This window comes from Myodes glareolus, chromosome 3 (assembly GCF_982192425.1).
Source record: "Myodes glareolus chromosome 3, mMyoGla1.1, whole genome shotgun sequence".
Taxonomy (NCBI): Eukaryota; Metazoa; Chordata; class Mammalia; order Rodentia; family Cricetidae; genus Myodes; species Myodes glareolus.
Window position 1 is genome coordinate 91,368,438 of NC_142028.1, and position 16,413 is coordinate 91,384,850.

The 16,413-nt window shown below is 45.9% G+C and overlaps 1 protein-coding gene across 1 annotated transcript in view; it reads right to left on the minus strand.

Annotated features, from left to right (window-relative positions):
- The window catches only part of Ror1 (ROR family WNT receptor 1), a 356,211-nt gene that overhangs the window by 137,345 nt on the left and 202,453 nt on the right, over positions 1–16,413 (minus strand). The window contains exon 2 of the mRNA XM_085686304.2: positions 8,097–8,168. Within this exon, the coding sequence (XP_085542430.1) occupies positions 8,097–8,168 (72 nt within the window). The remainder of the gene's footprint in view (positions 1–8,096; positions 8,169–16,413) is intronic.

Here is a 16,413-nt window from a genome sequence, read left to right on the forward strand (position 1 = left end):
CCAATTAAATGTTTCCTTTATAAGAGTTGTTATGGTCTTGGTATCTCTTTACAGCAATAGAAACCCAAACTAAGACATGTACCCATTCTGGTTTCTTTCTCTTGCTAGAGTATTAGAGAGGAGCACACATGTTAATTGGTTACTCGGAGCTTACTACCACAGGAAAACAGGTCAGAGAGGATGCATGGCCGACGCTGCCTCCAGGGGTAACTAGCTGGCACAGGAAGGAGCACGCAAGAAAACAGCAAAGGCGTGTGATAGAGCATAAGGGGGAAAAGAAGACGCCAAATTTGGTCTGTAGATTCTGTCAAAACAAGAGCTGAACTATTTAAAATTGTCTAAGAGGTAGTTCACTACATTCACCAAAGGACAAGCTATTATTTTGAACAAGGTTTAGTCTACATCCTTCTCCTGCTTAAAAAAAAAAAAATCATACAAATTTCTTAGGACCAGACTCACAAAACATACAAAGTTGAAAATATGCAAAATCACAGAATCAACTACTGTACTAAGTCTAATAAATCAGAATATAATAGAAATGGCTGACAGTGGGTACTGAGGCCCAACATTATGGCTCTGCATTTTATTCGCTGAGTTACGTTGCTCTGACTTGCTTTCCTATCTATAAAATGGACACAGCAGCATGTGCCCAGGGTTTTGATGGAGCTCAGCAGGAATCATTCAGGAAGGGTTGGCATGGCATCTGGGATTCACTAACTCCCCCCAGAGAGTGGAGACTTTGATGTTTTCACCAATCGCTTCAGTTCTGTGGGGTCTGGACACATAGTGAGTCTATGTGACTACTGACTGAATGAGTGGATATAATTTGGGGGAGCAATGTTGATGCTAAAGTACAGGAAAAGGTCCTTTAGAAGAGTCCCTCCCTCCGAGTCCAGAAGATAAGTGAAGATCACAGACAAGGCACCCTTACAGGTCAGTCTGAACTCTATCCTAGCATATTCCCGGGATCTGAGATGGTCAGGTGTAACTTAGGGTCCACAAAAATGGACTCATTTGCAAAAATAAAAATTGGTGAGAAGTAAATCAGCCTTCCTTGTGATAGCTGGAAGCAGACCCAAGAGCCCCTGAGACATCTGGGGACCTGAACCTCCTACTCAGCCAAGGCAGCAAGGCTATGGGTAGTTTTTCCGAGCCCGTGAGCCTCGTGTGCAGGACAACCAAGCAAAGCGACATTTAAGCACAGGCTCTTGGCAAGAGCTGTTCTGAAACAACATCGCCCGGAATGAAGGGTAATTAGGGAGTTTCTCACAGCCCTCCAGGAAATCGGACCCGGCGCAGGAATGCCAAAGTTTGCGACCTTGTCTGAAGAAATCCTCCCACACCACACCGCCTCTTGATGATGTCTGTAGTGGGTTGCAGAGCTCACACGTGGGCAAAGCTTCGCTGCCTCCTTTCGTGGGTCCCTATCCTCAGAGATTCGCTTCATGGTAGACCAACTTCCACAAGCCCCAGAGGGCAGAGGTCCAGTTTCAAGTGTTCAGACTCCCAGGAATAGGCTAGAGAGGACAAACGGCTGACCCTATCTCTGGCAGCTTTTGGTTGGGCCTACCAAGGAGCAGGCAAGAGTTGTTTGGCTTATTTTCCAGAATAAAGTCTTGTGATTTTATACTCCTCCTTTGCAGCACCTCTCACTGCTGGACTGACATAATGTTGAGTAAATCTATGAGGGCGAAAGTAATCATTTAAAGTCTCTCCCACTGAACTGGAGTTAAACACCTGTATAATGTATGTCTCTGTGATATCAGAATGAAGCACTTAGGAGAAAAGGGATTTATCTAGGTGAACAATCTGCGCCATCTTGGAAAGATGGAAAGAAAAGGCATGGCAGGTGGGTCCATGAAGACTGTGTGGCAGGGGCTTGATACCTGGCATTGGTCAGGAAACAGAGACCTAGGCCAGAGCCAGGAAAATCCAGAATAGCCAGAAGTCTACCAGTGATCCTCTTTTTCCAGTTTGACCCTGCCTTTTAAAGGTCCCACAACCTTCCAGAAACTGTGCCGTCAGCAGGGGACACAAGAGCCCATGGGATGTTCCACACTCAAACCTGTAACACCATCCAAAGGTTAACCTGTATCATTTGTCTTGTTCATTATTGCCTCCTTATCTTCGGCCTCCAGCACAGAGCTAACTGCAGTATTCACTGAGTAAATCTCTGTTCATTAAACAAATCTAAGGAAAGTTTATTATAATATTTTCATTTGATTTGAGACAATTTAATCTAATATTAGCAGATTGGGTTCAAACTTCAGGTTCACTCTCTTGTGACTTTGGGCAACTTGCCTAGGTCTATGACGCTCCTGACATCACTGTGACAACTTTATCCTAAACTTGGAGGCTCAAAACAATGAAAATATAAGTAGCCTGCTTTTGGAGTTAAATGTTCAAAGTCTAGCAGCATGGAGCTTCCTCTGGGATGTGAGGCAGAACCCATTCTTTGCTTCTTATAGTTTCTGGGGGCTGTATTAATAATGTTTGCTTCCACGTTCTGATTTGACACATTCACTTAACCATTCAAACTACTGAGCCACCAGGACAGGAAAGTGAGGTTGATTCCTGGTCCTGAGGCTCTTAGAACTCTTAGAACTCTGAGTCTTCCCAAAGCCACTTGTGCACTGAGCTTCCCGGCTGGCCCTGCCCCTACAAGGGGGAATCGGGGAGATCTTTACTTGAGATGAAGATGCTCAACACAGACTCCTCTCCTGAGAGATGGAGGACTGTGAGGAGAAGAACATACAGGGATGAAGACATGTCCTAGCAAGAGACAAGGAACACGGGAAGGGGGAGTCAAGAAAGTTTTATAGGAAACAGTGACATCTGACCTGGGCCCTTATCAACAGCAAAAGACAGAGCAGGGGGCAGGGGCAGATTCTCACCAGAGCAAACAGCCAAGTATGACAAATGCCTGAAATAGGGTGGGGACAGTGGAAAGCTTGGCACTACAGTAGCATAGACACGAGAGTAACAGAGCAGCTAAGGCAGGGGCTGCCCCCCTCTTTCCAGACCCTTAGCCAGTGACCTCTCCACCTAACAGCCCGAGAGGCCTTTATTTGGGTTGACCAAGACCATAAGTTCATGGCTGTCTATGATTCCTATAAGCACAATCCTGGTCCACAGCTTTCTAGATGGAGTTTAAAGTCAAACTCCAAAGCTACTACCAAAGTGGATCCCGCAGGAGGATCCCTCACAACCCCAGAAGGAAGCAGGCTGGAATCCACCCACGGAACCAGCAGGAATGAGAAGTCAGGGAAAGTCAAGGAAAATGGTACCAAAGGAATAGGGAATCAAATACTCATGGCAGGGGGAAGGTAAACATCTCTAAATATCTCTTTCAGTTGTAAGTGGTGAGGAGGCATGCCTGCATACACACTATCAAACTGTTGGGCTGTTCTGTCTGTTTGGGGCTGGGATTTTTTTTTAAGGAAGTTGGTCACCTCCTGAGCACCCTACTGGCCTCCTTCCTCTCAGCTGAATGTCCCTTAAGAGCTGCAGACAAGGAGCCATGGTGTGAGGGACTGAAGTGGCAGGGACAAGAAAGGGTACCTAATGGCAAGCCTCTCCTATGAGCAGCTGTAAAGAACCAAGATGGACTACAAGCATCCCTAACCCCCCACCCCTTTTATGACAGAATTTCATAGACCTCCTTTTGGAAAGTCCGTTTGCAAAACTGAATGGGTTTGTCGAACAGACTAACAAAAGTCTCAGAGAAAGCCTGCTGTTGGAGGGAGCTGCTTCTAGACCAGTAGCGTGCTTGTTTAAAAAGGATTGCCTTAGAACAACTGAGGTGGTCAGAGAGAGAACGAGTACCAGCAGGCCTTGAGGAGAAGAAAGAGCAACTCAAAGACCTCCACCAGCAAATAGCTTGGCTTTCCAAAGATGCTGAAGAGAGCCAGTGCGCTGGGTGCAGAGCTAGCACAGGGCACAGGGCAAGATGAAGTTCAGGATAAAATGGCAGTGGCTGGCTCATTGAGTCCTCCGTGCGTGGACCAATTATTACCTCCAGGCTGAGATTCTCTGGTTTGTCCTATGGCTCCATCGCTGGCCTCTGTGGAAGCATGAGTAGATGCCACTGAAGACTCCAACTGCTCAACATGAGAATCTTCACTATCACGTGGCAATCCAAGGGATTTGATGAGAAAGCACTTCGGTCAGATGCCAGTTTTGAAGATGGAACACAAAGTGGAGTAAGATCTCAGAGACCCAAGTCCCAGGAGGACTTTCAGCATGCTAAGTGTCAAAGGACCTTGTCACCTTTAACCCCTGCCATTGTTCCAAATTTATATAATTAGGAGCACAATACAATGACACCGCTGCCTCACTTTGCCTAGCTGATAGCGGATTTCCAAGCTACAGGTCACCCAATACAATTAACGCAGACTACTTGTGTGTCAAGGATGAATCAAGCCGGAAGAGGAGGCAACCACCCCTGAACTAGGGACTTGCCATGGCTCTTGATGGTGAAGCTCTGGGTTAAGGTGCCAAGTCAAGGTCTGCATATTATGGTGTGCAAGTAGCCACCCTAGCTCTGCACAGACAGACAACACCACAGGTGTTCTTGGTCAGGAAAACAATCTTAGGCAATAGATACAACCACAGAAGGAAGCCAGGACTCGGGGTAAAATCCAGAACCTGTAATAGTCAGAGCCAATGTCTTTGTAATGTATCAAGTTCCAAGCTAAGAAAGAAAGCCAAATCTCCATTAAACAATGCTCTCAAACCCATGTGTCACCACGGAGAACTATCTGTAGTTGGAGGCTGACCTTACAATTTCTTTGCCGCTATAGGTTCCCTTCCTTTCTGCTCCCTACAGGTACAATTTCCAGTCATTTTCTCCGAAAGAAACATTGGGCTTGGGTAGAGAACCTAGGAGGCCTCCTGTGATTGAACCTGTGAAGGGAACGGAGCTCTCAACACATCCATTCCAGCATCCCGTGTTGGTCCTGAGGATGAGCCCCTGAGTCCACTTTAGCTGGTACTTCCTTCTGAAACGAATGTTTCACCCGCACCCCTCTCCTCACTCCCTGCTGGACCATCAGTTGCAGCTCTCACAGTAAGGCTGTGGAGATTAGCTGGGATGGGTGGGTTAGAAGAAAAGTATCCTCCTGTGCCTAGTAGGGTTTTTCTTTCGTTCCTGCTTCCTGTGGATGCAGGGAAACAGTGTGCTCAGCTGGCAGACTGGGCAGAAAGGCCTGAAGACTGTGGCATGGATCCTGGCACCACCCTAAGAATCATACATACTTCCTTTATTCCCACAGGACCTTCATCTTATCTCCCCATCACTGGTCACCACTAAAGCATTGAGTACACTTTTAATTTCTACAACCCAGTGATCCCTCTCTTTGTGTGCCAGCCTGACAGCGGATTTCATTTTTTATTCCCACCACCTTGCTTATGTGGTTAGGGAATGGGCTCCACCTGCCATAGCTCCAGCTCTGAAAATAGCCCAGAGGCTTTAACGATGTATCTGGACATTGCTATTTGCAATGAAGCTCCAAGTTCATGGAGCAAGGAACAGGATCCCTTTCCTGACTCGCCTATGGATTCTAATTGCTCAAATATGACCCAGAAAAGAAATCAATAAAGATTTAAGTAATGAATAAGTAAGTGGATTACTTAAGCAGCTCTCCAATTCTAGATGGGAATGAAAGACCAGTCCCCATTAATCATATACCACAACATGACAGCAAGAATCACTGGGAAGCTCCCACGTTTTCTGCAAGGCGCTCCTGAACAAATGAAAGAGTCTGAGCAGGTTTTCCCCTGCCCACTACCCAGTGGCTCAGTAGATACTGCTGTCTTCTCAAAAGGCAACTATTATCACAAACAATGCTGCTGCAGAGACCGCACGCGGGGCAAGTGAGTTTCTCACCAGCAGCCTTGGACCTTTCTGGCCCATTCAGGTTTCTTGGTACTGAGAATGGGAGGCTGGTGACTTGCATGTGACCTGAATGTGAGGACTCCGTAGTTGCCACAAGGAACTTGCGCTGTAAGTTCACACACTGAAAGCATCTGCCACAGCAGCTGCCAGAGAACAAGCACTAAGCAAACTGTCTGGTGCTCTGTGTCTCCTCTCCCCATTCAATAAACATGTGTTAGAATTCTACTTCCTCCTAGCATCTTGATTTGGCCACCTGATATGAAGAGGAATAACAGTAATACCATTTGAAAAATCTAGATTCAATTCAATGCTAAAAAATATTATGAGATCTCTCTCTGTCTCTCTGTCTCTCTCTCTGTCTCCTGCTGGCATTCTGAAATGTCTAATAACGTGTGCTATCTACTATGTTCTCCTATGAAGTTCTCTCTCCTCAGACAGGAAACACATTCCCAGTGAGGCTTTTAGTGACAGGAGAACTGGTCGCAAAAGGAAACGATGGAGGAGACTTTTGACCAGTTAAGGGTTTAAACAGGTTTGTGTGTTTGAATTCCTGGTTCCTGACTGGGAGCCCTGTTTGGGGAGGTGGTGGAACGGTTAGGAGGCAGGATGAAGCAAGAAGTAGTGGGTCTCTTGTGGGTTATTGCCAAGTTCAAGATCTAGCCTGACTTCTCTGTCCCCAGGTCTACAAGCAGCCTCACAGTCCCACAGTCTCAGCCGTGAGCCTCACAGTTCCATGGCCACAACTTGAGCCTCGGAATCCCACAACCTCAGCCGTGAAGCTCACAACCCCACCGCACAGCTACGAGTCACTGTGAGCTCTGCCTTGACTTCCCTACCATGATGGACTGTACCCTCAAAAACTGTCGTCCTGGACAGGGTTGCCCCACTTCCTTTGAGATATTTTATTATGGTGATAAGAAATGAAAAGGATGCAAACTCCTTTTACCTTTACAGTCTCAGATCTCAGAATCATACCTGAGCTAAGGAAGAAACCCAGTAGGTTGTTGGACATGAGTATTCGAACATCTGAAGTATCAAAATAGCCTCTTCCATAGTATGGTGGGTTCATAATTTTATCCACCTTCATTGGGATTTGATATGGACAAGAGTCTGTATCCTTATCACCACCAGCCCCACTACCCACGACTAAGATAGATTTGTAGACATCCACCTATAAATCTCTCCCAGCCTTAAGGGAAGATGGGTGTATAAAGTCCTACTTAGTTAAGAGAAGAATATACAGAAAGAAATCCATTTCTGGATCCTAATTCTACAAACAGTAGCCAGAGAAGGAATTAATGAGAATTTAAACAATGTATCGATGGATGGATGGATGGATGGATGGGGCAATGAATGTTCCAAGCAGAGAAAGGGTACTTCTTGTAAGGGACTGAAGAAGCCTGTGGGTGGCATAGAGCTTGCATTCTGTCTTTAAAGGGAAAGAAAGGAGCTCCTTGCAGAGGTGGGGGATGGGTATTAGCAAAGGAAAAACAGAAGGATGAGCCATATTGAAAAACAGGAAATACTAGAAGCAGAAATCCAGCTAGGGATAGAGACAAGACAAGGGGGACAAAAAACAAAACAAAACAAAAAAACAACCAAGGCTGGAGGCAGACAGAGCCAGCACACCTGGGCTCTGCCGTGCCAGGCCATAAGATCTCCTTAGATCAGCCAAAGCATATGGCAGGCCTTAATTAATGCAAAGCCGCAAGTCTGCGCTGGGAACATGCTCCCCACGTGCACATAGGAAGCTGCTGTCTGTACACACAGGCAATTACAAGCATTCTGAATGCCGGGTCCCGAACCCCACAAGCACATCAAATGCTGGTCCAGAAAGGTCACCCAGCCAACAGCTCTGATCAGACTTGGCTTAGGCTGAAGCAAATCCCCCAAACAAGGTGCCCTGGATGCAGAGACAAGAAGATCAGGAATGGCCTCGCTTCACATCTTGAAGCATTTTAACCATGTGGAATGTTTTAGAGGAAGAAGAGAAGAAGAAAAGGAAAAAAAAAAGTTCTTCAGAAATAATTCCAAATAATTAAATGTTAAGTCATCACAACGTGAGCCAGGGGTTCATTGCAGCTGCCTCCTTCTCCCCCTGTTGATGTGGACAGAGATTCGTTACAAGGAAGAGCAGGCTGGGCTTATGGGTGAGTTTTATCTTCTTCTTCCTCTGGCCCATGTTTTCCCCTCCACGTACCTTTGTCGACTTCACTTGAAATGTTCCAGGATGAGGTAGGCACTAGCTCAGCAGTGACTGACAACTCTGTTTCTGCAACGAGAAAGAAGGGTGAGAGGGCATTATTCCATAAGGTCATTTCCGGGCTAGTAGAAGTATTATATCCTAAGGGCTTTCCTTCTGGGACAAACTGCCACGGGAATATGGCTTAGTATAGGTGAGGCAGCTCCAGTGGCCAGCCATGATCCGCATCACAGAGGCCCTCTGAGCCAACCAAGCTGCAGGCCAGACCTTTACAGTTCTACCCTGAGGGTTAAAATGCAAAGAACTATGTTAACATAAAACCATACAGACAGAGACAACCGCATTTTATCCAAAGAGTCTTGCCAGAAGACCAGCCTCAGATTGATGCATTCAGAAGTCCTATCAGGGGAGAAAAACGGACAATGTTGCCTTGCCTGCTGCTTGCACGCACCGAAGGTACGACTCTGCGGGCAGAGAAATTCAGTTCTTGACACTGCCACTTTAAGTCAAGGCAAACGAAAGCTAGGCATTTGAACACGCAGTGTCATCTGTGGTACACTTGAACAGTAATTTTCAAAGCCACCATAATTTAAAGCAAATATGCAAATCAACCCTCTAAAGGACACAATGTACTACGAAAGATTTGAAAGCCTTTCAATAACAGACTGTGCCACACATAGGATGGCTTTGTTGTTTCTGTAAAGTTCAAGGCAAGCATGGCATCGTTTTACAAACGTATTTTAAGTAGGGTTGTTGCAACTTCCCCTTGGACTACGAACAAACGACACCCATGCAGTACCGCAGAACATTAGGGTTAGGTAGGCTCTGAAGGGACAAAGGTCATCAGACACCCCACCTTCAGTCCCTTGCAAACATCATGAATCTCTTATGATTCTTCTTGCCTACTAAGCTCAGCAGCTGTGATACAGTCTTTGCCAGGTAGGGTATTTTAAGTAGCCACTAAAACCAGGTCTGAATTGGAAAGTAAGCTGAACTTTAGTAAGTAGAAGCTCTGACATTGGAGCATAGTGCCTGACTTACCCACAAGCCTCCCGGTGGCCTGGGCTGCCTAGTACCGAAGACTATGAGACCCACCTCACCTCTGGATTTCACTTGTCTAGAAATAAGAACTTTCTGTATTTCCTTATCAACATCTGGGAATCTACCAAATGGCTTAGAGATGGCACATGTCCTTGTCTTTTGTGCAGAGACTAATGTCTGTCTACAGAAACCTTGCCAAGATCACTTCCAACCTGTCCACAGAAACACATGGGCACTTGGTGGACTTACAGCCCTGTCCTAGAACGGGCGGGAAGGAAAAAGACACGTGCCACACACCCTGCCCCTGGTCCCGGTCTGCTTCCTCACCCTGAGCCAAAACCAGAATAGAGTTGTTAAGGAGAGCTGAAGTCAGATGATCAGTAGTATATCTAACAGCACGCTACCCACTGAACTATGAATCCCCAAAGGAAAATGGACCCAAGTAGGAAACTGCTCATTGTCAATCCACAGAGGGAGGATTCTTCTCCTGATTTCTGCCCAAGGATGGGCGCCTTGTGCAGGTGCATATACTAGGAAGTGTTAATAGACATGGAGTCTCCACTGCATCCTGATTCCCACCTACTGTCTTCCACTCTGCCTCCGTTCACCTTGGAATATAGGGCAGACTGCTATGGCCCATCTGATGAAAAACAACACTCCAACGCCCAGACCAGGGAACCTGGGAACAGAAGCATGCCAGCCAGCTTGGGTGGCAATACAGGCAAGGAGCATAGGTTGGGTGAGGGGTGGGACTAAGACAGGCCTTGACAGCATTTACAGGAAGTGTTTCCAAAGCTTTGTCTGACTGCTTCTCACCATGAAGTTGCCAGGAATCCAGGGTCCCTTTCACAGCACCAGCTCCACGGGAAGGAAAGGCTGTGCCACTCTGTTTCCAGCCTGAGTTAGGATTGCTGATTGTATTTAATTTCGGACAAATGACAAAAGTGCAGACTGCTGGTACTTGGGAAACTGCTCTCCAAGTGTTCCCGGACACTAACTACCACTCCGTTCTTGGGCAAAGGCAAGGATAATGTGGGCTTTCAAGCTCATTACCTTATTAGGCTGATTCTGAGGGATGTTTCTTAGCTCAAAAGCCATTCTCTCAGCTTCTCAGAGAAAGTGATAACTAAAACAGATGAGATATTTTAAAATAGGAATCATAACTCCAGGAGACATGTTGTTTTTAAGATTGGCTTTTATTATTTCTTTGTGTGTATGTGTTTGTGGGGGGGCATGAGTAAGCATGTGTGTGTGTTTGTGGGGGGGTGCATGAGTGAGCATGTGTGTGTGTTTGTGGGGGGTGCATGAGTGAGCATGTGTGTGTGTTTGTGGGGGGGCATGAGTGAGCTTGTGTATGTGTGCCACTTATGTGAGGGTGTCCACGGAGTTCAGAAGAGGACACTGAATCCCCTGCAGCTGGAGTGACAGGCAATTGTGCACCACCCAGTGAGGGTGCTGGGAACTGAACTCAGTTGTGTTGCAAGAGTTCTTAACCACTGGGTGGGTCCCCCAGTCCTGAAAAGTGAGATTTTTAAAAGGCAGTTTAAGTGTCATTTTTAAAAGAGAGGCTGAATATTTTACTTGAAATCAGCCATTCTTCCCCCTAATAGTAGATATTCAACACACACACGCAATGAGTCAAATGTGCTAATTATTAACCTAGAGCAAAAGACTATCCATGAATGCTGTGATCACAACTAACTTTTATGACGTCTTTTGATTTCCATTTTCTCATCTGTACAATGAGAACAATAAAAACTCCCTCACCGGACTGTAATAAGTATTGGATCTAATAGGAGATCAAAAAGATCCTGTGGGCTGTGGCTTAGAGCGGGGAGCTGAGATCTCCTGTGCTTTCTCTTCTGTCTCAGAGGCAGAGTCCTCGTCCTCTACATTGCTAACTGCTGTCTCCGTGTCCGAAACAATGCATTCCCATGATTTCAAAAAGACTCCATTTCATAAGCTTTGCCGGTCAGAGCTGGTCTTTACGGATTAGGTTTCCCTGAGTTGGTCACCAGTCTCAAGGAATGTAAGCATTTGCATGTGATTTTATTCCATTTAAGCAAATCAAATGTCTTAGGAAACTTCAGTCCATAGTGTTTTCAACCTCTGTGAGAGGGCAAACCTGAAAAGCTCTTCCTGCTCAGCCCTGACCCTCGGAGCCGTTAACTTTGCAGCTGAAGGCTGTCTCTTTGGCCCTGACTCCATGAAACCTAAGAGTCTGATATTTAAGCCTGAATGATGCAAATGTCATTTGGAAGAAAGGAAAATTTAAGTCTTGACTCTCTTTCAGTGATGAAAGTGTCTACTACAAAAGGTTCATCTCAGCCACGGGCAGGTGGAGACATAACAAGCGTGGGATATGGAAGGAGCTCCGAGAAGCACCCAGCCACGCTGTATCATACAGACCTGAGTTAGTGATGAGTAAGGTCCCAGAGACACTCGATACATGGGGACAGTAGCATCCCGGGGCCACAATGCCAAGAACAGCAGAAATAAGTGCTGTTCTTCATCAGAGCCATTGAATCCTAGAGAGGTGTACTAAGTGTGTGTGTGTGTGTGTGTGTGTGTGTGTGTGTGTGTGTGTGTGTAGGGGGGATCTAGACATCTAAAACTATCTATGAGTCTTTGGGGTTTAGTAAAGCATCCATAGGAGAGCATAAGAGAGGACTGGGAAGTTGTACTAGACAAGAGAGCAAAGTTGTACACTCTTCTTTAGTAGAACCAACTCATCTTTTATGTATAAAATTTATGCAAGTTGTAAAAGGCAACAATGTTTTAAGGTTGTTTTGTTTTTAATGATGCGGCAAGAGGCTGGAAATAATTCCACTGATGGTCCAAAGAAGGCAGTAAGACCTGGGACTTGAGGGAAGGGAAGAAAGAAGTCTACAAGATCTCAAGAGGCTGTGCAAAGAGCAGAGATCTTGTGTGTCCACATGCACGCCCCCTCCTAATAGCTACAGGAACATGATAGCAAAACCAGCAACCTGACACTATTCCAGGATTGCCTACAGTGCTGACATTTCATCACAGGTGGAGAGTCAAGCATCCACCCCATCATCAAGATTAAGAACTAGTTAATCCCCTAAGACTCCTCCCACTACCCCTTTGACAGACACTCTCTCCCACCCATGCCTATCCTCTGGCAAGCACTGATCACCTCTACAGCTCTGCTGCTTCCAGGGTGTTGTAGAAGGGAATCTGTGCAGCACGTGTGTCCCGGTCACCTCTGGCATTCAGGAGTTTTCCATTTCTATCTCAGAAAAAGAAGATGGTTTTAAACTCACTCACAGGCTTCTATGCTACATTAACTATTTTTTTTTTCTTGGTTTTTCGAGAAAGGGTTTCTCTGTAGTTTTGGAGCTTGTCCTAAAATTAGCTCTTGTAGACCAGGCTGGCCTTGAACTCACTGCGACCCACCTGCCTCTGCCTCCCAAGTGCTAGGATTAAAGGCATGGGCCACCACCGCCTGGCCTACATTAACTATTTTAATCAAAGGGAAATGGGATCGAAAGTGAAAGAGTTGGATGCAGGAAGCGATCACAAGTTGACAACTGGATATGTTATAGCATTTAAATATAGGATTTGGCCCTAAAATTAAAAATGCAATAGATGTACATCAGCTAGAGACAGAAGGCTATGAGACAACACAAAGGACAAATGTATACCACAATGGGGAAAAGGGATGCTAAAAATGCAAGGGGAAGAAACAAAGACAACAAAGACAATGGCCTCTGTGACTAGCACTCAGAAAGCATTCAAAGGCTTCACTTATCGACAGCCACAACAAGGCTTCCCAGTTAGAGGCTTCTAGGTTTCCCTTGTTATCAGTCTTGTGTGTGTGTGTGTGTGTGTGTGTGTGAGAGAGAGAGAGAGAGAGAGAGAGGAGAGAGAGAGAGCCAATTTTCTTCAAGACAAAAATACAGCATCTAGCCTGTTACTGAGGAAGCAGGATCTCTCTGAGGACAGTGCAAAACTCCAAGGGAAATTTCAAAATGGGTTAATGTTGATCTTACTCAAGGAGAGGCTCAAGGGAGGGAAGCGATGTTCATCATCTCTCATCAGCCCTTGAAGCCACTAGGCGCTGAACGGATGCTCGGTACAGTAGCAGATTAGTTTGTTTCTGGCTACATGGTAAGCAGGCAAAGACAGAGTGAAAAGAGAAGCATGCTGGAAAATGGTCCGAAGACTCTCTCCGGAGGCGCCACTTCCCTAGTTGCTGCAGATACCTTGAGGTCTAAGGACATCAACACACTTCACTCTTAGATTTCTATCGTCATGTGACTTTTTATTCCACGTTCTTCCCTTAGAAGGTGCCTCCTGGCCATGTTTCCTTTTCCCCCATCCTTCTGCATCTTCATCCACGGTGTTATTCATCTCCTTTTCCTGGTTTCCTCGGCCTACATACAGTCCCATTTCATACTCTATAGTCCATTTTATAGTAAAAAAATCTATGTAGCAAGGCCATTGGCTATTCAAAAAACAAGTAAGAGATTCAAGAAAGCAGCCTTTAGTATTGCTGTTCCGGCACTGCCTGAGAATTTATTCTTGAGTTTTGCTAAATAAATGAAGCCTTGGTTGAGTCCTATACACAAGGGATGGAATTAAATTGTACTGACTGTTCCCTAAAGCCACAGTACATATAGTAGCAGTGTGGAAGATGAATGACCAGAAGGAACAAAAAGACTTTTTTTTTCACCTAGAACTTAATGCCTCTGAGTTCACTTGTTCATTGATCCTGTGCCTATCCATCCATCTAGCCATTCAACAAATATTTACTGAGCTCTGACCCAGACAAGCTCAGCGGTAGCGAACGAAACCAAGGCAGTGCTTGCTTCTCAGAGCTCAGGGTCTGGAATGGATACAGGAAAATAAAGAATTTAAACGGAGTGAACGAACGCTGTGGGGACTTGGCAGGGAAGGGCGAGCAGAGTCTCAGGAGAGCTCGTCCTGACTGAAAGGGCTGCTCCTAAGCCTCCTGTGGTTGGTGGCAAGTTCAGTCATTGGGATGGCACCCGCTCAATCTCCCAGATGTCCCCTTTGAAGGTTTTCTAGCAGTGAACAATTGCAAAGACCCAGTGAAGCCAGTGCCCCCCTTCAGAAACTCTTGTCGCCAGAGGAAGGACAGTCTTCGGTGGGCGTCTCAGTTCTGAACACAGAGCTGCCTTTACCTGCACAGCTTGGGTGCTTGAGAGAGCCGTCTGTTGGGAACAGAGAGTCTGTCCCGGGTTATCTGTCCTTGGTAGATTTTCAACCAGCATGGGGTCATTTGTGCTTTTATCTCCCTAGCAACGCTGGCACCTGCTGGGGTTGGAAGGCTGACCTAACACATTAACACTTGTGCAGCAGGCTCTCGGCTTTCATTCCCGTTTACCTTTTAATTTATACTTGGTCACTAAGAGACAGAAAAATCATTGATCATTCAGCATGATACCATGGAAAGTTTGATGATTTCCGCTCTAGCCTGCCTGTGTAGAGATTTGTGTCAAAACAGTGGTTTTTTTTTTTTAAAGGTTGGTGCTAGAGTCTTACCATGAAAACTTCAGTTGGTGGGCCAGCATTCTGCCACTGAGTCACAAGCACTATAACATCTTGTCGTGGTTTTTGGAGACGGGGCACTGCAAGGGAGGGGAGGATGGCCTTGAAGTCACTACCTTCCTACCACAGCCTCCCAAGTCCTGAGATCACACTTGCTAAAATTATAAACACATGTGTATGTATGTGTGGTGTAAAATCGTTCTCATGTTGGAGCTTCAAACAGAATGATTCTATTTCGTGCAGCTTAAATCACAACAAGATAACCATGCAATTCAATAGGAAAAATAAAATAAATATAAACATGGCAATTCAATGATGTTCATTTACTACTAAAAAAAGCAAAACCAAAAAAATAGAAGAGCTTAACCTTTCTATTCTATACCTGTCACTCCCTTTTATATCCCTCTGGCCATCAAGTGTTCCCTACCTTCCATTCTAGTTAGACCGTAAATGTCTTGGGAGCAAGGATCGGGACTCTGACCTCCTCCATGCCCTCGCTGACTTCAGACAGCTCTGGGGAATGTCAAGGTGAAGTGAAGGAAGCAGGAGGTAAAGAATTGGTTTCTAAGTGGGACATGTTCAAATCCTGGCTCTACCCCAACCTGGCCATGACCCCGGGGAAGAGTTGCTTCACATCCCCAGTGCCTCACTTGTTAAATGGGCCTAATTGTCATGATCACAGACTGTTCTCGAGACTCTTTGGAGATGGGTCAGGTGAGTCAGCCTTTCGCAAAGTAGCTCTGATGACTGCGGATAAAGACTTTCACTAACCACAGACCCAGCCAAAGGGTGTTCAACTCAGCAACTCCAGAACCCAGGGAGTGTGGCAACCAGCAGAGAGTCCTGGACTAGACTTTTGCAACCCTTGAATCTCACTGGGGGAGTCTGACATATTCCATAGCCCGGCACTGGTCATTTACAGACCACTCAGGTGACAAGCTCAACTACTGATTGGTCTCCTAAGTGAGTGAGTAAGAAAAGGAGCAATTGAATTGAGAACTTCGAAGTGGTTTCAAAATCAGAGGGAAAGGGAATTGCAGATTATTGGGGTGATTCCTTCAGTCTTGAGACAGATTAGTGGTTATCAACCAAGAAACAAACTGGCACGTCTAGAGAGCCTTTCAAAGCCAAATGCTATTTCCAATTTGAAGGCTTCCTAATTGTTTGCCCATTAGTTTTGACACACATAGATTTTAGGCTGACCGCATCAGGAGCAAAGCAGAACTATCTGAACCATTTTCTGTTACACAGGCTCTCAATTCGTTTGTGGAGCCCTTTGTTAGATGGGCAAACCCTAAAAGCAAGCTGTAATCCTACTTGAGGCACAGAAGGAGAGAGACACAAACCCCTTTTCAGCCTTGATTCCCAGCTACCTTAAGCACTCCCATGGAGAAGGCCACTTTGGATGCAATTGAGACAGCTATTAAGATCTCAAGCACCTCCTGGTGAGACAAGCACCTTGTATTTAGACCTTACTTTTCCTTTCAAGAAAGTCAGCTCACAAACAGGCATTATTAACTCATGACTCCGTGTGGGAAGGCCCAAGGCCCAAGATTATCGCAGTCTGATTAGATTTGAAGAAACCCAGAGCTAGGCAGAAAAGCTTGCCTAAGGTCCCCTGACATGTTACCAGCTGTCAGCAGAACATACCCATGACCTCCCTGCTCCCCAGCTCGGCCTCAGCCTGGCTGCTTGCAGCCCTGGTAGCTTTCATGCCGCTTTAGAATTCAGGGGG